Raw genomic sequence first — 22,231 nt, 5'->3', positions numbered from 1 at the left:
ACCCGTGTATACATACTTATAGCAGTCCTCCTGTTGGGCTCCAGCAATAGTCACACCAGCCCTGAACACTTGAAAATTTTGTGCTTCTATTCCAAAAGAAGATGTAGTGAAAAATTATTTGCTCTTGTTCATTATATCTCTGCTGTAGTATTTGATATAAATGAAATCTAATGCGTTTCAACTACCTGTTGTTTAACAAAGAAACAAAGCCAAATATACAAGATATGTATATTGTGCCAAATTAGTGAGGTCCTATTGATAGACAGAGATTTCTTGTAAATGACTCACGGGTAACTGGAGACTTCCACTTGTTTGGTTTTCTTAACCAGAAATTCCTAGTCAGAATTGTTTTTTGGTGGTTAATGAAGCATCTGAATGTTATTTGGGCTATCCAGACTGTACTTGATGTCTAAAAGCCTGATAGCTCTGGCAGTTTCAATCACAGAATCTCAGAATGCTTTGGATAGGAAGGGACCTTAAAGATTATTTAGTTCCAAACTCCCTGCCGTGGGCAGGGACACCATTCACTAGGGGAGGTGGCTCAAAGCCCCATCCAAGCCTGGCCTTCAACACTTCCAGGGACAGGACATTCCCAGCTACTCTGAGTAACCTGTTCTAGTGCCTCACTACTCCCACAGTAAAGAATTTCTTCCTAATGTCCCATCTAAACCTGCCTCCTTTCAATTTGAAGCTCTTCTCCCTTGTCCTGTCACCGCCTGCCCTTGTAGAAATCCCCTGTTCAGTGCCTTTTTTTTTTTTTTTGATTGATAAAGCTTACTGCTGTGGATAGGAGCATCACGTAATTTGAGAAGAGAGTGTTGGCTGTCCATTTATTTGTTGTCATTTCTACCATCTTTCCTGTTTTTTCTCTAATCATCCTGAGGAAGTTGACCTTCTTGATTTGTGAAATCAGAAATGCTGGTATAGGGTGCTGTGGCTGGAGTACTGCCCAACAGGAGTATCCTGGCTGGAGCATCTGCCCATCACTAATACCCTGGCAGCTGTAGGACATGTATTTGTAAGCACTGAACAGATGTTAAACAGAAATTCATATTAGCATGTATTTGTTATTATTATTTCTTGTTATTTTCAAGACTTTTCATACACATTTGGTTTCTGCTAGTGGGCATTTGAAGTATATTTTGAAAGAAAACTAGCAAAATGGGTTTTTTTTCAGGCTGAAATTATTGTGGAAAATATATTATTAAAAATTTCTAAGCTTCATTTTTCCTTCTTTATTGTTAGGAGGGCTTTTTGGTCCTGGGGCAGAAAATTAGTGCTGATGAGCTGAATCTGTATTTCATGCTGATCTTTAAGGGTTGTTGTAGTCAAGACTGAAGATGAGGTTAACCTATTTTTGCAGACATAATGGGAGGGCAGTGACTGCACCGCTCGCCCAGGATGACTTCTGCTGCATCACATGCAGTGCACTGAGACTGAGAGCAAAGACAGAGGCTTGGGCTGAAATAGGGCCCTTCCTTTCCTGGGATGTGACAGAGATTGTGGCAAGAACATGCCCAGGCATGCAGACTTTGCTGTTGTTTTTCTCTACTTGATGAAGTTGCAATGGGCAGGCGGACCAGGATGTTGGTGTTAGCAAGCACAAGACTTACAGACTGTGTGGCTTAAGAGACACTGCAAACAACATTAGTCTTTTTATTTTTCACCTGATTTAGCTGAAGTTAAGTTATTAGCCTAGGAAGAATCTGGTCTACTGGGATAGTCAGGCTGAGGGGTGAAGTTCTGGTAGAGATTCCAAGAGCCAAGTTCCATGTTAAGTGTGAAGTCTTGATAGCAAATTGTCATGTTGTTAGAGAGACAGTAGAATTTGGAAGTTCTTACAAGAAAAATACTGGAGTTAGTAATTGCAAATTGTTCACTTGTATTGTATTGTTGTTGAGGATGCAAATTTTTTCAACTTTTTGCCCTGTCACCTGCAGTGATTCTTCTAAATTTGTATTAAAATGTCCTCTTTTCAGTTAAACACAGTATTCAGAGTATAAAGAGACATGCAAAACCTTGCTGAACCTTTTAGCTCCTGGGGCTGGGCAGTTGTGTAGTCTCATGGTAAGTGTGCAAGGAGGAGCAGTCATGTTGCCTGGTAAAGCAGCTCTGTATTGTCCCAGCTGAAGTTGGGTGAATGACAAATGCCAGACAAATTGATCTGCTTGTCCTTTCCATCCAGTCAAAAATGGCTCTTTTTTCCTCCTTTTTTTTTCCTGTTCTCTCCCAGTTTTAACATATCCAAACAAGCAATGTTCAACCCACAGTTGTAGAAGCAAGGCTTTGTACTGATCAATGTGTTCTAGGATTTCACACTGCTCTCTTCACAGTTCCAGTGTATTTTCTTTAAAAAATGAAGTCCATGCAATTTCATTGTATTAGTCTCCTGTTGTCCTGTCATCATTGTCTTCCTCCATCTAGAGGGAAAGGTTGCAGTGTGAACTCACTCTTTTAGACAAACAGAAATCTCAACATCATCAAAGTTTTACCATAGCCATTCATCAACCTCATACTGAAGGTACAGGGAAAATAAACTTCCTTGATGCATAGGGAATAACATACCTATGGCCACTGCTCTTGAGTAAGCAGTTAGGATGGAGGATATTTGGGGGTGCTAGTGAGGAATTTTTATCCAGTTACAAAACTTTGCCCTTTTTAAATGTGCCAAGAGTCAATGGGTTTTATTCAGCCTCCTGGAGAAGTTTGCTTTGTGATTTGCCACCGCTAACTAAGGATGCACTGCATGCAGACTTCATGCCTTCTACTTTTGACTGGCTTGTCTAGACCACTGCTTTTCTTAGCTGTTCATAAATCAAAATGCAGTCTTCACTGTAACAGCATCTTAGCCCATTAATTTCTTTGAAGATCAGGGCCAAGACCGCTGGCTGGCAGGAAGAAACCAGAAGCCAATGGACACAGCACACCAGAGTGCTTAGGTTGGACTCAAATGATTGTAGAGGTCTTTTCCAACCTAACTGATTCTTTGATTTTGTAATACAAGCCTAAACCTTGCAGGAGTCAGGCAGTCCCAGTTTTGTGCCATCTGGAATCTTATTGGCTTGATATCCAAGGTGAGAAACGCTGAACTGCAGTAATCCAACTTTGAGTTCTTTGGTCTTGTTTGTAGAGATGTTGAGTTTTTTAGTGAGTTCTTGATGTAGAAAAGATATGTTTTGTAAGTGCTGCCCCATGAAAGGCACTATTTTATATTTATATGGGATAGGTATTTCCCATTAGCGCAGTTTCTACTTAGCACTTTGCATCATGTCCTGAAAACTATAATGACACTTCACACTTTGTATGGCTTAAGTTTAAAAATACTGCTTTTCTTTCATCCCTGGTCATATTTCTCATTTTGCTTGGATTTAAGACTAGAACTTGGCAGTAGAAGTTGGAACAGTATTTGCATTAATTTTATGGCTATTGTTATGAATGAGTGCAGTAAATGATAAATGAGTACGTTTATTTTGAGATCAGTGTGGTTTTGTCTGATTGCTTTGGATGTTTTGAGACTACTGCATATGCAGGCACATTTGCAGTTATCCTTGTGTAATTAGCCATTTTTCTTTATTTTACATGTTTTTTTAATATGTAAAAACAGAGAAGTGAGTCACTTAAACTCAGAAAACAGGATCATAATGTCACAAGCATTAAACAAACATCTAATGCAGAACAGTTCTATGTTTTTAAAACTAGATTTCAAGCAGCTCTTTTTATTGACTGATTTAATTCAAGATTCTTTTGTGACAAAAATTATATGTAAGGCACTTGTTCGTTCTAGCCAGGAAGAAACAGTCTTAAAAAAATAGGTAACCAAGTACTTACTAGACCCCTTACATACAGAAGTATTTTGGAAAGAAGTGCTCTGTGTCTTATGGCATACTAGTAAGCGCAGAAAGGAAAACAGCACCACAGACTTTGGTAATGTAGGTATTTTGAAGCTGTTCATAAAATAAAAATTAGTATTTTTCCAAATATTTTGAGACAGAACTACTAAAACCAAGTCAAGCATTAGCTCTTGGATGGCTCTCATGGTTATGATATTTCTGCAAGCTGGCTTAACTTCAGAGTTAGTACTGCTGGTACACACAGCCTCTCTGTCAGTAATTTCTGTGAAGAAAAATTATAGGATTATATGCAACTGACATGTGATCCAGAGAAGGCCACAAAGGTGATCAGAGGTCTGGAGCATCTCTCCTATGAGAACAGGCTGAGAGAACTGAGGTTGTTCAGAAGAGAAGGCTCTGGACCACACCTCACTGCAGCCTTTAGCTATTTAAAGGGGGCTTATGAAATAGAGGGAGAGTGACTTTACACAGTCAGATAGTGATAGGACAAGGGGAAGGTGTTTTAAACTGAATGAGGAGAGACTTACATTACATGCTAGGAAGAAATTCTCTACTTACTGTTTTAGTGAGGCACTGGAACATATTGCTCTGAGAAGTTGTGGATGCCTCAACACTGGAATTGTTCAAGGCATGGTTGGATGAGGACCTGAGCAACCTGGTCTAGTGGAAAGTGTTCCTGCCCTGGTGGGGGGTTGGGTTTGGATAGAAGTGATCTTTAAGACCCTTTCCAATCCAATCCATTCTGTGATTCTGGGGTAGTTTGAGTCCACGTTTTTTCCAGAAGTCAGCTGAGTTCAGTCTATACATTTTCCCCTTTCTAGAAACCTGGGGCATGCAGTGAAAAGCTCCCCATCCCTAAGAAGCAGATGCCTCAAAGCAGGCAGGTTAACCAGCTTCTGAGAAATTGTTAACTGGTTTTCTGGAGAATTTAAGATTGTTCCTTATTTTGTCCAGCTGGGAAAGGTTCTTCCCCGTATTCTAGGTTCAGGATACTTGTAGGGCAACAAAGATCTCAGTGTGTTGGAACACTTTGATCCTGGGGCTCTGCTGTATGCAAATTCCTGGTTTGGTCAGGTTTCATTTAAATCTGATAGCAGTGTGCATATCCACATCATCTTCTCTTTGGAATTGGCATTGACCTGACTGGATGAGAAAGTGAAGGAGATGAGCAGATGGAAACTAATCCCATGACTGTCATGAAGTATCAAACAAGTGCAAGTGAATCGAATGAATATATGGGCTGGGCTCTCCTAATTTTTGCAGAGAATATGAAAAACATGACCCCTAGTCTCTTTTGCTTTGACATTAAATCTGATAAATTCAGTATTTGAGACAAGATGTTGGGGGAGCTGTTAATATTAATTAATCTAGTAAAGTAAGACACTGTGGAAAAAAAAAACCAAACAAACTGTTGTTGAACATACAAACCCTTCAAGTCTGATTAAGGTTCACTGACTTCAGTGAAATAATCCTTGAAGGCACTTTATTTGATAGCACTGCTAAACATATCATGAATCTTTTTTGGTGCTTAATATTTAGCAAAGTGTTATTGATAAGTCATTGTTTGTTGTCTGGTTAGCATACAATGGCTTCAAACAAATATGCTGCTGGACTGGAACAGAGATGTTTTGTTCCAGTGTTCAGGGTGAAGGTGACTGGTCAATGAAGTTCACAGGCATCTGCTAAGTATCTCTTACATCACAGTATTGTCCCTGCAAATCACCAGGGCTTTAGCAAAAAAAATGTTATGAAAAAGAGTAGTATTTTGGCAGTGCAGATACAACCTTTGATAACCTGTAATAGCTGGCACAAGTCCAACATTGTTTACACGTTGTAGCATAACTTCCCTTTCTTGTTCAACAAAAATCAGTTTGCAGATTTGACTCTTAGCCGCAACAAGGGAAAGAGGCATCACTTTTTAAGATGTGGGGGTTTTTTGAAGGAAAAAACCAAATAGAGACAAATTAGTGGAGACAAGTTTATACTGCAGACAAAGTCAAAGTAATCTAGAATTTGATCTTTTGTTCAAAGAGAAAGGAAATTTCTGACAGGTTTTGAATGGGAATTCAAGTGATACAAGACTGTTACTGAGTTCAACAGCATCATTTTGGGTTGACACATTGAGACAGAAAATAATTGTAATCTGTATTCTTTGTTTGCATTGAATTCAACACCATACTTAATTTCATCATGCAATTAAATGCTCTTTCATAAGAACTAATGTACAGTCCAGAAAAATTTGCTATTAGATTGTATTTGGGTACTGCTGTTTGCTTCAGTAATAGCAGAAATGCTACAAAAGCACAAACTGGGTTTGGAGGGACCTTTAAAGACCATCTGGCCCAACATTTTGTGGAGAAAGGGAGCTTCAATGAGGTTATCTAGCACCCTGTCTAGGGCATTCCCAGTGCTCAAGGCTGAATGAATTGCAGATATCAGCTGCCATAGCCAGTGGATCAGGACTTCATGGATGATGTCTCACAAGGAGGCACCTTATTTTTTTCAAAACGTGTTACCTAAAAGATATCTCTTTTATTATTTTTTTATGCTGAAATATTTGCACTGCCACTGAATAGACTTTGCATTTTGGAAGCTAAAGGTAAAAAAGTAACTGCTCAGTCAGACTGAACACTGCTGCTACTGGCACAAAATAAATTGACATGTCTGTTGAATGAGAGAAGTAAATACAGCTGTCATTCTAAAAGGCTTATCCATTAGAGCTAATTAAAGATTTTTGTCTGTTGTTTAAATGTCTCTTTAATAAATTTGTGGGTTTGCTTTGTATGGCAATTCAGAAAAAAATCTGAAGAAAATAGTAAGAAAAGCATAATATTTTTCTTCTGAATACAGTCAGAATTTTTCTATGAAAAGTTTCTCCTCTGCTAACTGTGCATTAGTAACTTCACAAGCTGTACTTTTAACTGAACAGTGTACTTTTAAGTGAATTTTATATTGCAAGGCTGAGGAGCTAGTGAGGGCCCTCAGAATTACCTGGATTCTGTTCCCAGCCCTCAGACTCCTTTGGAACTGAACCACTGTTCTTTCTGGAAGATTTGGACATTACTCAAGTGGAGGTAGATTGAGAAGCTCAAGCCTTTAAGGCTTAACCAAATTAAATCTTCGTTGTATACTGAATATCTCGGGAACCAAAATGAATCTGTGAAATTTTCCAGAAAAGTGTTAAACTACTTTTCCCTTAAAAGTTCTTCATTTCCAATGCTAAGTACCTGGAAACCTTGGAAACTTCAAAATTATTATTAAACATAACTCTTCAACCTTCCAGATACTGACAGTTTCAGTAGGCTTGGAACAGAGCATAGCATAACAGCTTCTTCTGTCCATGGGGCTTTTTTGGTTGGATTTTTTTTCTTCCCTCTGGTAAACCAGTTTGCTAGAAAAGTGAAATAATTTCCAACAGTATAATGAAGAGAATTGCATACTTAATCATTATAATGATCATTTCTTTAGTGAATTTCACTGCCTCCCTACAGTGGAAATACTGAATAGAGGAGAATGCTTCCAAGAGTGGCTAAATGCCAAATATGCAAATATTTACCACAGAAGAGGTTGATTTTTAATAATTTAATGCTATTCTTTTTGTTTCTTCTCTCTTCTGTTTTCCCTCTACCTGTTGTAGAACTGGGAAAGATCCATCAGATTGCTAGTTGGAAGTGGATGAGAAAAAACAGAACCAAGAATTTTTATGCTTGATTTTAAATTTGGTCCAAATTGAACTTATTTCTAAGTTACTGCCTGAGAAATTCATTCTCTGTGGCAAAAACTTGTGTAGGCAACTGGTGATATAGTATATGCACAAATTAGAAATCTGTTGTTAGGTTTTCACACAATAATGGAGGTTTCTTTGGCACCTTATATTAAGGAGAAGATGAAGTAACCATGAAAGTCTTGCTGTTAAAAAAAATACTAAGCCATTGCTGTTTGTTCATTAGCCTCCTTGAGTAGGTTATAATCTTAGCTGAAGAGCAGTACAAGCCAGCCCTGAAAAAAAATTGATTCCAAGAGAATAGATCCCTGTTCCCAAAGACAAGTAAATGTCTTTTGAATGAAGCTCTTTGTGCCGGCCATGCAACAATATGATTGGTCACCCCCATTATGGGAGGCCTTTGATACAGTGAGTTTGTGATATATTAGGGGCTTCTCCTTGTTCGAAAATATTTTCTGGAGCTGACACACAGAAAATAACAGGCTAAACTTGCTTTGCAGGCATCTTTCCCAGGAAACCTGCAATTAGTCCTCGTTCTGCGCCCAACAGGATTTTTTCATCGAGCTCTCTCAGACATTGCTTTCAGATTCAACAGAGATGAGCTTAAAATGAAAGTACCTGTAAGTAAACCTCTGTTTTCACTTTACTTCCAGAAATCTGTAAAAGTACTTAAGGTAGCCAGTGAGGACCAAAGAAACCCCAACAAAAAGCCATGCTTGGAGGCAGTTCTAACAATTTTAGCTAATTCCTGATGGCTTTTTCTTGAAAGAGTATGTGAATTTTGAAGCAGATGCATTTCCCGTGGACAAATGCTATGGTTTCTGTCACTTGAGCAAACATACAATGGATGCCTGTTGTTATAGTGCCCATAAACCCACAGATTATACTTTTGTTTGCAAGTGTACAGCATTTATATTTTAAAAGAAAATTTGAAACTATATGAGCTGATGATATAAAAGTTACTGTACTTACCAGATGTAAGTTTCAAGGGGGAAAGATGATATTTAAGAAAATTTTCCCCAATCTTTAATTTATTTTGGGGAACCAGTCCTTACATAACAAATCCATGTGGACACTCTTGTTCTGTCCTGCAGACCCAGGACAACGAGGAAAAATGAACAAGAAATGAATGTTGATTTTAGAAAATAGCCATGTATGGTTTATCAAGATAAAAAAATCTGGCAGCGTTATGCTGCTATAATCCATAAATTTTTTCTTTTTTGAATATGCCTGGTGTCCGTGCTCATATTCAGTCATTTACATTTACATCACCTTCAGCTGAAAGAACTGTTAAGTTTGTTTTTCTATACCCACAGGGAACAGCTCCATCTCTCACTTTTATGTTCAAGTGCATCTTCTCTGTTAGTGTCTGAAGGATGGGGCTTAGAACTCTCAACAAGAGACTTGTCACCACTGCTCACGTTCACTTTTTTCTGTCCTGCTGCAGATCATAATGCTGGGCTCAGTATCAGAACTGCAGGGCTACATTGATAAGACACAATTAACAGAAGATCTTGGTGGCACCCTGGATTACTGCCACAACAGATGGCTGTCCCGTCGCACTGTAAGTCCTAAGTTTTGTTTTAACTTTTCAGTTTAATGAACCTTCTGTTTCATACCCTGTCACTTATAAAACAGATTCCAAGTGATGCAAGTTGACTTGCTCAGGGTGAGAAGATGTTCCCAATGGTACTTAGTCATCTTAGAGAAATAATATGAGTAATAACTTGGGAGTGGCTTTCTGAACACTTGCAGTGAAGGAACCACAGTGTGTTATTGTGTTGAGGTTTATTGGATTTGCTACAAGAAAGAAAAATCTGAAGTTGTAAAGTAACTCCAAATTATAAAATATGAAGAAGATAACACCTGATACAAGCCTAAGAAAAATATACAATTAAGGAATTAATGGTGACGGTATCTGTTGCTTGCAAAATCCTACTTTGACTATTTTTCAGTCTTGTAATTAATCTGCTTGGGTTTGTTTTGAGAGTTTTATTTTGTGTGCTTGTGTTTGTTTGTACATATGTGTGTGATGAGCACGAAACATCTTTAATGCTTTTTATTCCAAAAGGCTATAGAAGGTTTCGCCCAAAAGGTTAAGCAAACAGCTCAGATTCTTCAGTCCTTTGGGACTGAGCTGGCTGAAACAGAACTACCAAATGATGTGCAATCAACCAGCTCCCTTCTTGCAACACACACAGAAAAGAAGGACAAAATGAAGGTATGTATTTTTTTTGTAGAGACGCTGGCTTCTAGTTAAACTGTCTTTTAGTTTATACCTAGCAATATTAATGGGAAATATGGATGATGGTAATAGGCAGTAATAACGTGAACCATCGATATCTTTTTGAACTATGTTTTTTTGATGTTAAAAATCCTTTTTGCATTGAAAAATGACATTTCTTGAAACTAAGTTTATGTATGTAGAAATGCATAATGGATTGTATGTGAAACAGTAATTTCTTTGTAAGTAGTGGTGTGTTTAATTTGTAGTTTTGTTTGCAACAGGAAATTTGATTGTATTTGCATGCATGTTAAAATATATGGCCTTTTGAAGCATGAACAAATGTTCTTTCAAAAAGGATTAAATGAAAGCTATTTGTCGGTTTCAGAACTGTGCATCTAAAATTTTTGAGATATTTGTAGCCTAAAGCTACACTGGAAAGTTGTCTACCATTAAAATTCAACTCAGTTACTCTGAGGTCTTAAGATGGCAAACATGGAAAAAGCTGACATTTATAATTTATTGTCTGTTGTTAGCCACTGTTTTTAATAAAACTGTGCTTGCTCAAAAATGCTATTGAAATCCTTCTTTCAATTCAGTGCCTTGTAAATTCTGCTTAAAAAAAAACCACACTGCTACAGCATGTGGGGTTTTTGTTTTGTTTTGTAGGAGGATATCAGGGTAGCAGTAGAACAGGGAGATGATATCCTTGGAAGTATTACAAAACCAGTTACTGAGAATCCTGAATACAAACTGAATCAAGATCAGCTAGACAATCAAACAACAGTAGAAAGGTGAGAGGCGTCAAATACTAAACATGCTGTTTTTTCTGCTTTTTACACCCCTCCCCAGCTCCTTTATTTAATTCCATATTTATGCTTTGCAAATAAGTAAATGTTGCCATGTGAACATTATAAAACATTTCAGAAGCAACTCCTCTGTTGTGAGATCTGTCCTGAAAAAAGTAACCCCCTAATGCCCACTGAGGGGTCACCTGGCTACAGGGAAATGGGGTTGGAAATCTGATTCCACACAACACTGTTCTTCTTTTCATTTTTGTCGCATTTGGACTATATGCTTGAGTATATTTTCCTTGTTTCAAAGAATATCAATGTTTTGTTTAGAAACTAAAGTGCAATCCAAGAAATATTGCTGCTGTACGGAAGGCTTGAGGGGAAGACTGAAGTGGCCTATCCCTTCTTTTTCAGTAGATTTGTTCATTTCCATTACGTCCCTTTGAAGTGGGAGGATTTTTTTCCTTTTAAACCTGATAACTTATCAATGTTGTCAGTAGCCTTTAAAGGACTGCTAGGGTCTTGAAGTACCTCATCACCAATTTCCTATGTGCTTCCTTTGGGCATATAAGGAGTAGGTATTGTTTTCCTTTGCTCCCTGCCTGCCACATACACATCCCCCTCACATTACTGCCAGGTTTGAAGATGTTATATCACTGTAGCACAGATGTAATTTTTCACAAAGCTGTGAAAGCATAGCTCATTTCCCCCAGGCAGTATTCTGCATTCTTTTTTTGTCTGTCATTCTGTGTTTCTGTTACACTCAGGCCGACTTTCTTTCCAAATAACTGTCCATTCCAATCCACAAAGCTTGGCAGAAGTCACTTTTTTTAGTCACTGTTGCTATCAGCTATCCAAGGATGACCAGGGTGGGGGTTGCTAATTTATCCATAACATTCCTATTCAATACAATATCTGATGGAAGTTGGAACAAACTCAGTGTATGTGTGTGTTACTGCCTTTTCTCTAGTTGGTTTTAACTTGTAAATTCAGAGTTCATTTCTGTACTGTTAAAGACAAAAGTTTATTAAAATTCTGATGTGTAGCCTCCCCTGGATGTAGCCTAGCTACAGCAAAGTGCACTGTATAAAGTCCATGGGATATCAAATGCAATAACAGAAGGTAAGTTAAGAAGTGAAAATTAAGTCATTTGCCAGAATTATAATCAAAGTAGGTCTTCCTCATCACAGTTCAGATGTACACTTGCCTGTGATATTTATTAATAACTCTGCTTTGAAAAGAAAGAGCAATGTCCTTCAGGTTTATAGTGAGCTTTTCTCCAAAGAAGGAAATGTAATGGCAGCTGGCTAGTCTCAGCAGTATAAAATTTTATCTTAAGTTTTCCTGATATCCTAAGACTTGGGTTCCTCTGAGTCTTGACCCACAGACATTTATAAATCTTATTTATATATGTTAGTCCCAGCTCCCCATGTCCCCACGCCAAAGCTAAGAAGGTGCTTAAAATAAGCACTTGGCCATTTTTCAGAACTTAATGTTTGTGTTGAGTTTCAGTTTTTTACATCAGTGTTATTGTAGGAACTGATACTGTGAGATACAAAAATTGTTTCCTGTATCCAATTTATTTGTCCTGAAAAATACTGCTTTGGGAAGGTTTTTTTGTTTACTGTGGATAATTGCATTGTCCCTTGAAGGTTGCACCCATCATTCTTATTTTTTTTTATGTGTTTTGTTTTGATTTTTAAAGGCTACTGGCTCAACTGCATGAAACAGAGACTGCCTTTGATGAGTTTTGGATTAAGCATCAGCAAAAACTAGAACACTGTCTGCGTCTTCGGAATTTTGAACAGGATTTCAGAGAGGTGAGAACTTCTTGGTGGCAGTCAATATTTGGTAATATAGCAATGATTCAGAAAATGCTTCCTGCTCTTGATTTTACAGTTCTTGTGTGTACTTGAAAGCTTTTTCCAATCTTTTTCTTGTATTTCCCCTTACTTGACACACTGCTATCTTTACTAGTTTGAAGTCTTGCCTATAGAGACATAGCATTTTTCTTTTTTTTGCAGTCTTAGAATGTTTTTTTCCATGCACCCAGCAGTGTATAAGCCTTCAAAAACTCCTTTGAAACCTGTTCTGTACCACAGAAACATAAAATATTGCTGCAACACTTTTGTTAGGTCCTTTTATGGAACCAAGTCTCAATTAAACATTCTGGCTGTAATTTTATGAAAACTGTCTCCAACACTGTGGGTGGGAAGTTGCAGCTATAGTGTTAGAAGTTGGGCGGAGGCTGAACTAAATTTTCACAGCCAGCTTCTGATCTCATATTGTTTAACTCATGTGCTTGATGGCACCTACAGATGCTTTATCTTGGTGTAGCTGGCCTTGGAGCACAGCCCCTGTGTCTCCATGAGAACAACACTCAAACCCTCTTGCAAGCATTTGTTTGTCTCTAAAACTATTGCTAGAGTGGGGACCTTTCCCTCATGTTTTCTTGTTAGCATTAATGTTGCTTTGTGTCCTTGTCATCTGGTAAAAGCAAGATCGTAAAAGTTTCCTTAGCATTCGTTTTTTGCATCTTTTTCAGTACCAGGAAACAGGATTACCTCACTGCCTTTTCTTTGTATTTGTTTTCCTTTTGAACTTTGGGGGAAAGGTAGGCTGACAAAAAAAAAGTGCTTTGTCTCTGTGCCCCAGTAGCTACAAAATGTGAGTCACCTGACTGCAGGTAGTGGCTATCAGCTGTTTATTTGGTGGGCCTCCAAAGAGGTTGAGGTCTCTTCATTCATACATAGCTGTGTCTCATTTCAGGTCAAAGCAGCTCTGGATATTGTGTCTGAGAGACTGTCTGCTTTCACAGATGTGGGAAACAGCCGTTCACATGTGGAGCATATTTTGAAAGATCTTGCCAACTTTGAAGAAAAATCACATGTAAGAACTCTGCAAGTCCCCTTAACTTCTGCTATGACAGTGCACGTGCAGAAGGGAATGGGATTTGGTTGTTAAGTGTGTCAGCTTAAGCTGACAGCAAGGCAGAATCAGCATCTCAGGTAACCTACAGAAAGAATCTGAAATAAAGTCTTTTACCACTGGAGCAGAGTAATTCTTGGACATCCCTCAATAAAGAGCAGAGTAACCTGACACAAAGTGTGATTGCTTCATGTAAGAATTGCATAAAGTGTCTCCATAGCCAAGTTTTGCATTTACTGATCAAGGGGCCACTTCCATTCCTATTAAAGCCACATCTTTCAATAAATCTTGGAAATAAGAAAGCTGCGTATTGAATGTACAATAAAGATGGCCAACAGAAGCATACACTGAAAAATATAGAAAGGGAACCTTTTTCTGATCAGTGCTTCATAGTGAAACAAATTGCTCTCTGAGATCATTGCTCTTAAGGCTAAGAGAGGTATTTTTAAAATTTGAGTTGATTGTTGCTGTACCCCAAATCGCACTCACAGGCACACAGACCCTGCTGAATAAGGCAAAGAAAGACAACAGTGGTTCCTTCACAAGGAGGCCTGTGATTAAACTCACTGTTATTTCTGAGGTACTCTGGTACATTAAAGTTCTTGGGTATCTGGAAAGATGGGAAATCACTTTGATTTATTAAGCAAGGCAGATATTAAAATGTATTCTTTATCGCTATGTGTATTTCACTGCATAAAAACAAATTAATTTTTTTTCATTGATCTTGATCCAAGGAAAGATGTTCTTTAATCAGTGCTTGTTTTTTTAGGAAACTGTAGCAAAAGCCAGAATGTTAGCCTCAGAGCGTGATGCTTTTATTCAAATCAATCATTATGCCGTGGACTCCATTATTCCAAAATGCAGTGAACTTCATCATCTATGTGATGCCTTCACTACTGAGACAGAACGGAGGAGAAATCTTCTTAACAAATCTCTAGAACTGCATGACTTACTAGAGAAGGTAAATTTAGTATGCAACAGTTGTACCCCAAAACCTTCATTGAACAATGGTCATATTGGTAGGTAACAACTTCCAGAACAGTGAGATAATTTTTCTTTAAATATCTGAATACATGACAAGGTTGAGATGCTTTAGACTCCTAGTGTTTGATGCTGACATTGGTGCATTCTGAGCCTGTTCTTCTCTGTTTCTAGTCTATGAAGTGGTGTGATGAAGGAATTTACCTGCTGGCTTCCCAGCCAGTAGATAAGTGTCAGTCTCAGGATGGTGCAGAATCAGCATTACAGGAGATCGAGAAATTCCTGGATACTGGTGCTGGCAATAAAATCAAGGAGTTGAATAAAATTTACAGAGAGTATGGACACATCCTCAATGAAGACCTAAAGGTACCAGAATACGTTTGTGTGTCCATTTGTTCATTTTAGAATTGCTCTCTTGTACTGCCACTGATAAAGCTAAATAATCACTACTAGGACTTATACCTGTGAACTGGAAAGCCAGTACATTTCTGTGCCTGAGCCTCATCACATCTTTGTATAAGCATCAAGGGCTTCAGGGACTTTTCATAACTACTGAAATTTTTCAGACAGTAAAATTATTTTTTAAAAAGTTTTCCCAAGCAAGTATTTGAAATACCTTTTATTTTTTTTTTTATGTAGCAAAATGTGCTACTTTTTAAAAATAATTTTTAGAACTTCAGAATATATTCCTTTTCTTTGTGGTTGATCTCTTCATGTAACAGAACCTTTAGACACTCAAAAATATTTATTTTTTAAAAATTGAAACTTGAATCCCAGATTTTTCTATAATAAGCACACAAAATATTTTTTAAGTGATGTTCCGATTTTAAGTGTACTAAATCACATTAAATTGCGCCTTGTTAAGAGTGAAGAGTTAGTGTAATATTTCTATATGTGGTGTAAAATTAATTGCAATTTCAAATCAATATGCTGGAGATGCTGGAGATGTTAGTGTAACTTGTTGATAGGTCTCTGACAGGAGTTTAAAAATCATAATACATTATTTAAATTATTTTATTAATTCAAGTTGGGGTTTATTTCCATGGCAACCATAGGAGCATGTACAAAAAGTTTTCCAGAAGCAAGAAAGTATGGAAGAAATGTTTCAAAAGCGGCAACTAAGTCTTAAGAAGCTGGCAGCTAAGCAGACACGTCCTGTTCAGCCAGTTGCTCCGAGACCTGAAGCCTTTGTAAAATCTCCTTGCACCTCTCCAGGTATTACTCTGTATTAGCCTTTAGTTTTTTGTGCTATGATGAGAAACTTAAAGAAATGTCCAGCCATAATTTGTGGTTGCACGAATATGTGTCAGACCTGATCCAGTTGTAACTCCCATTTGATTCTGGTTTATGTGTTTAGGTCTTCAAAGACAAAACATGTCCAACTCAGAAAGCAGTGTGCTTCGGAGGGTAAACTACAGAAAAGCAAAGGTATTTCTTTGACTTCCCGTTTTTCACATGTGTACTACTTGAAAATGTCATAGTACAACAGAATATTCAGGAACTTTCAATAAGTATGAGGGAATTCTACTGAAAAAAGTGATGGCATTGTCCCAGTTGAAGTAACGCTGGTGAAACAGTCATGTGATTTAAATAGGGGCTGCTTTGTTGCTGGGCTGGCTATGGGGAAGGGTAAATAGTTGTCAGTATTAGGAAAAATGTTAGGGGCAGCAAAATATTAAGTCTGTGAACAGGAAACATTTTTTATTTGCCAGTAGTAATTGGCTACCCTTAAAACCCTTGACAGTGAAGAAGTAGTTGTCATTGGCTCCAAGACAGCTTCACCTGACCTAGTGGATTGCCATTCCCACGTGGGGATGGTCTTCCTGCCCTGCCTGCAGCAAGGGAAGTATCCTGACAGCAGCAACACAGACAAATAGTTTTTCACTGTGTTAGAGAATTGAATCAACTCAGCAAAGGTTCAGCAAAAAAACAATGCGAAGATGAAGGCAGGACCACACGACCAGGATGGACAACATTTGGAGAGAAAAGGGGTAGTTTAAGGAGGGCTTGAAAGCAGAACCCCTCTCTTTTTTCAGCAAGCCATGGTTAGGTTTAGGCATTGCAGTAAAAGTTTTAAGAGTGAATTTCTGTGTCAGGTTGAGAAGTAACCAGAAAGTTAGCACAGTACCTTATTTTTAGCTTGGAAAACAGATTAAGGCTAGTGTTGCCTACACTAGCTGGTTTGTGCTGGGTTATGCTGGTGGTCTGATGTCTTCTTGAAAAGGGGCTTTGAACCACCATCTTTTCTAAACTGGCTTTTGATGGAGAACTTTCCACATCCAAATGTTGCGTGCTTCAAGACCTTCAGGGTGACTTGAATTTTTTTCTCAGTGTTCTTGCAAGCTGCCTTCATTTCTTTGGAGTACAGACTTTCCAGTGAAAAGTGGTGAGCACAAAGCTTTGTGTTTTAAAGTGTTTTTTCTGCATCTGTGATGCCATTATTATTTTCTTCGTTGTTTATTTGTTGCCTTCTTTAGAGTGAAATGACTGAACTCCATCAAAGCCGAGGAGGATCTACAATGGATGATGAAGAAAACCTAGCTGTGTTACGACAGTAAGTATATATTGATAAGCAAAAAGGGTGGGTTTTCTCTGATTTGGTTCCAGCAAAACCTGAGTTTTGCTAAGGATTTGATAAAACAAGTATATTTCTCTGAAATAACCCTCAGTGCTTTTTGAAATGCATTGGTGATGCTCTGTGCAGAGGAAGACATTTCAGCCTGTCTGTAGCATTATTTAGAGTTTGGGTGGTACCAGAGTCTCCCCTTGCTGCAGTGAGGTGATGCTGTGGCAGGACAACTACATGTTTTCATTTCAGAGATGATTCAGTTTTGAGTAATAAACCCCCTGTAAAGCTACTGAAGGTTTTGGTCTTTGTGCTTTGAGAATTTGTCTTTTTATTGGACTCTTTTTAATCCCTATTTTGTTATATGTTAACAAAAAATCACTTGTATAAAAACTGAGCAGCATAACATATGTTAAAGAAATGACTTAGTGCACTTTTACTTGTAAACTGGCTATTTATATGGGTTTTTTACTGTTATAACCTTCTGTTACCTCACAGAAAATCACAAGGGGGGAAGTATGATTCAATGCTTGATCATTACGGAAATTAAATTTAAAGCATAATTGAGATATTTAAAGTGTGCCCTAAATGCCTCTGATTTAAAAATACCAGTGTAGCTTTAAGTCTGTGTTTGAGAATCCTATGCAGCTCCAACTCCAGCTCCCATAGTAGTTGCAAACACAGTGTGACTAGATTTTGTATGTACAAAGATAAAACACTCTACTGCTTCAGTTCAGTTACTGCAGCACTGAAACTACTAGATTTTATGTTTTCCTGTTCAAACACATTTTCAAAAATTTGGAAATGTTTTAAAAATACATATCGCTCCATAAGGATATATAGAATAATGACAGGAATATCCATGGAACATCACATTTTGCATTACCTGGAAATTGTTCTTTTATAGTCTGAAGTAAGGAAGAAACAGACAAAAGTAATGTTGCCTCATTACTTTACATAAGTGAATAGGCCCACCTAAATTATCATTCTTTGTCCACAGACATGTAATGAATGAACTTATCGAGACTGAACGAGCATATGTGGAAGAACTTCTCTGTGTTCTTGAGGTAAAGACTAAATTTCACTGTGGGTGTTAGTGAATCTCTCTCATTTCATGGATGCTCTTATGTTTTCCTTACCACTAAAAAAAGCCTCTGTAAAGCCTCTGTTCCATCAAGCACTGTAGTCATTATATTTTTCCTTTCTCATCATATTTTAACAGAGGCAGAAACACGTGATTTTTTTTTTCTAGAAATAGTCGTGCAACTAGGAATTTGTGTTAGAAAACACAAATTGAGCAGAAAATATGTGCCTTACTACTTTGGTGGAATGATAGTGAGATTTGTAATGACCATTAATTCCCGCAAAAGTTCTTTCCAGAGTCGTGGGTCAGTTCCAGGAAGTTCATGTGTCACACAGGAATGTGAATCTGCACCAAGGGACTCCTGTGTCAGAGGAGAAACGTTTCTTACATCTTTCTTTGCATATCTTTAAGTGCTCTTCCACATGTGTTGGATTTAACTGTGGGAACAGAATGCCTTGTAATCAAATCCTCATTTGAAATCATCAAGGAAGCAAAGGTGCTCCCTTTGCTCCACACTTGTGGAGCCATGATTGCAGCACTGCTGAGTTGTTTGTAAAAATACATCACAGTGTTCTTTTTTATCCTCAAGTTTAAGTCTTCAGCTATCGATGTGTCATTTTCCTGTAATCAAGTTTGATTGCAGGGAATGATGAAGTTGCAGATAACTATGGCTAAATAATTTGACCAGGATGAATTAGAGTGCAAGCAAATGGATATTCTTGGTGTCCATATCAATGTTAAGCTCCTAAACAGGAACTGTTTAAAGTTATGGACCAGAACTGATAATTTCTAATAACATACCTTCAAGTAAGAGCGATGTCTGAGTGTTTTGGACTCTGGTCCTGGTCTTGCTAGTTTGTACTGAGCTTCTCACAGCAGTTACATCCTGTCTTCAGTCCAAGTGCTGGAAGTGTTGATTACAGCAGGATGGTCACATCTGACAAGTGATAATAAACCCAGGTCGGTTTGGAGTGGGCCTTAGAGATCACTTAATTCTCTGCTTTTGTATGCAATGCATCTGTACAGGTCTATTCATGAAATCAAGGCTTGAATAGTTGGAGGATTTTTGGTCCTTACTGCTGCTACTGGAGCATCTTTCTATTCCCATTATTACTCTTGTTTTCCATAGAGTGCAGTGCGACTCCTGTCGTTCTAGGCAAGGTGTCTTGGTTTTGTGCCACTGTGATCAACACTTCAGTACTCTAACCATGCCAGGCACACCTCTCTGTGCCTCCTTGCAGTTTGGTGTCCCTCTAGCTTGAAATTGAGTTTCTGGGAGTGCCAGCAGTAATTCTGGATCAGATACTTGCTGAGGTAGGGTACAATGGCAGTCTTCCAGCTTTTGAGTAATTCTAGTTATTAGTCCATAATTCTGGCTATTCTCCCATTTCCTTTGTTTGTCCTATCCTATTAATCTTCAATTTTTCATGTAAAATAACCTGGTACTCCTCTGTAGACAGTGTCTACTCTTATTATGTCCTATTTTTTGCCATGCATTTTCTGTCTGCCAAGGATTCCAATAGAAAAAAAGCAAGGTAGTTTCCCAAGACTGATTATTTGGAAACTGCTATTGCTTATCCAAGATCAATAATTTTTTTTTCATTAATAGCCATGATCATCCCACTTTAGTCTGTAAAATTCAGGAATCTTTACTGGGAGAAGAATACTGGTCTAGTCCATTTTTAGGTATTGAATTCTACCCTTTTTTCCACATACTTGGATGGTTTTAGAACAGGTTTCAAATGAAAGACTAAGCAAGGCCTTAAGCATTTTTAAAGTAAGATTAAATAATTTCTGTGGCTGCATTAAATAGCTTTCCCTCTCTTTACTTAAAACACAACTACTACATAGGTAGTAACACATGAAGATTTTTATAGTAAATTTTAAAAGTATATCAGCCTAAAGTGAAAAGAAATTAGAAAAACTTTTTGTCAATGTATGTATTTCACGCTTTTGTTCCTTCAGAATTTGAAGGTAATGAACTCTGTCTGGCTTCCTTTCACCTCAGCTAAATTTGATGTTCCTTTTTGCCAGCGCTGGCTGTGCTGCTATGTTCAATATCATCTTGACTTAAAGTGGAAATCATTCTCTTTGTGCAGCTCTTCATCTAAACTGCATGGTGGCTGAATTAGTAGCAGTTATTTTCCTATTAATAGACGATAACCCAATTTTATTTAAATTATCTTAAAAATTTCTAAGGCTGTGCAATTTTTCTTAATTTTTTTATTCCATCCCTTTCAGACTCTGCCTTTTCCTGCTTGGGGGCAGGAGAAATATGAGAAAGGAACCAATGTAGCTATTTTGTTTGAGTTCCATCATCTTTGCCTATACCAATGGGGTATTTTTTTTTTTGTTTGTTCAGTTTTTGGTTTTTTTTGGTTGGTTGGTTTGGGTTTTTTTGTTGCTTTTTTTTTGTGTTGTTGTTAGTTTTGTTTTGTTTTTTTTGTTTTGGGTTTTTTTGTGTGTTTTGTTTTGTTTTGGTTTGGTTTGGTTTTTTGGTAGTGTTTGAAGAAAAAATATCCAGTACACAGACTTTAAAAGGGATGGTTTTGTCTTGCTTTTTAAAAAATAATTCTGCCCTATCTAAATGCTTTAATTCTTCAGGTTAGCTCACTTTACCAGCTAGTTCTTCTAGTTGGGGCCACGTCAAAATTGAGAATCTTAATTGTAGGTGCACTTTTGCTTATATTTTCTTTTTATTACTTAGTTTGTTATAGTTTGGTGTGCTTTATCATAATCAATGTGACTTACTGAAAGGATCACCTTGTGTTTAAAAAAAATTAAACAAACAAAAAACAATCCACGAGAGAGAGAAATCTAATCAAAATGTAATGAAGATAGGATCATCTTCGTTCAATGCCACTATGCTAAGAAATTTATTCATATTTAAAAGCCTGGTTATAATGCAGGTGCTAGATAATTCCTGCTGTTTTTCTAGTTGATTTGTTGGGAGTGTTTTCTTTGTTTAGGGTTTTTTAGCATTACGAGAAAATGCAGATTAGAGACCTCAGGGCCAGAGGAGAACAATCCTGGGCTAAAGCCACTTGTGTCCTTTTCTGTGCCAGATAAACAGACAAGAGAATGTGTGCTTATATGGCAAGTGGAAGATACGGGAATCTAACACTACTCCTTTTGGTACCAAAGAAAATGGGAGTGCCTTAAGCAGAATTTTTAGCTTAATGGTTTCTGTTACCCTTAGAAATAACTAGTCAGCTTATTCCTTCATAACAATGACTAAGACAGACATGAAGGTTTGTGTGTGTACTGGTATTGTGGCACTAAGTTCATGTGTAAAGTCTTAGCAAAAAGAGTATGAGCTACTGTAAGCAGTATAGGAATGTAGAGTCTTTACTTGGTGAAAATTATTGCTAACTTTGTTTCATCCTCACTTATCTAGAATTGCAGGATTTACTCAAGTGTCTTTCTAAAGACTCTGTGTGTGTCCGAGTGAGGTGATGAAAAAACAGAATTTTTATTCTTCTTTCATGATTAATACTGAGCTCTTTCTGTCTGAAAGCAGACAGCCTTGTTAGAGAGAGAAGTACTGCAAGTAAAGGGAGATATAATAATTGTGCCTCTCCTCTGTGTTGCAGGGTTATGCTGCAGAAATGGACAACCCCTTAATGGCTCATCTCATTTCACCAGAACTGCAAAATAAGAAAGATATCTTGTTTGGGAATATGGAAGAAATTTATCATTTTCACAACAGGTGAGGATTTGTATTTGGTTCTAAGAATAGCGTTTGGATGAAATTCTTTACTTTGCATTTTAATCTGCCTTAGACTGCTAAAAGATCCTTACAGAGTTCTGCTTGTCTATGTGGCATGCCAACATTGTGTTGCATAGAAGAGGAAAAGCAAAATATCTACAAAAGATGAGCAAAGCTGTGTGAAAACACATAAATGCAGTACAAAGGTAGAATTTTGCATTATGGTCGTCTTTCTGAAGCAAGATATTTGGATCTGGTTACAAGATAATTAAAGTTTTATTTGAGTTTCTATTTTTTTATTACTTTTGCTGTGGAGAGTAAATTCTGGTTCTAAACCACAAATTCTCAACGCTTACCTCGGGTTGAAGGT

General features: G+C 37.6%; 1 protein-coding gene across 6 annotated transcripts in view; it reads left to right on the top strand.

Annotated features, from left to right (window-relative positions):
• Nucleotides 1–22,231, top strand: part of MCF2L (MCF.2 cell line derived transforming sequence like) — a 141,208-nt gene that overhangs the window by 105,430 nt on the left and 13,547 nt on the right. For all 6 annotated transcript variants that reach the window (XM_062515086.1, XM_062515085.1, XM_062515084.1 and 3 more), the window contains exons 5-17: nucleotides 8,076–8,195; nucleotides 9,023–9,139; nucleotides 9,647–9,796; nucleotides 10,469–10,593; nucleotides 12,299–12,413; nucleotides 13,363–13,482; nucleotides 14,291–14,482; nucleotides 14,677–14,868; nucleotides 15,558–15,717; nucleotides 15,860–15,930; nucleotides 16,980–17,056; nucleotides 18,069–18,135; nucleotides 21,746–21,861. In XM_062515086.1, coding sequence (XP_062371070.1) covers nucleotides 8,076–8,195; nucleotides 9,023–9,139; nucleotides 9,647–9,796; nucleotides 10,469–10,593; nucleotides 12,299–12,413; nucleotides 13,363–13,482; nucleotides 14,291–14,482; nucleotides 14,677–14,868; nucleotides 15,558–15,717; nucleotides 15,860–15,930; nucleotides 16,980–17,056; nucleotides 18,069–18,135; nucleotides 21,746–21,861 — 1,622 coding nt within the window. The remainder of the gene's footprint in view (nucleotides 1–8,075; nucleotides 8,196–9,022; nucleotides 9,140–9,646; nucleotides 9,797–10,468; nucleotides 10,594–12,298; nucleotides 12,414–13,362; nucleotides 13,483–14,290; nucleotides 14,483–14,676; nucleotides 14,869–15,557; nucleotides 15,718–15,859; nucleotides 15,931–16,979; nucleotides 17,057–18,068; nucleotides 18,136–21,745; nucleotides 21,862–22,231) is intronic.

This window comes from Cinclus cinclus, chromosome 2 (genome assembly GCF_963662255.1).
Source record: "Cinclus cinclus chromosome 2, bCinCin1.1, whole genome shotgun sequence".
NCBI classification, from domain to species: Eukaryota; Metazoa; Chordata; class Aves; order Passeriformes; family Cinclidae; genus Cinclus; species Cinclus cinclus.
This window is presented reverse-complemented; position numbering and strand designations above follow the sequence as displayed.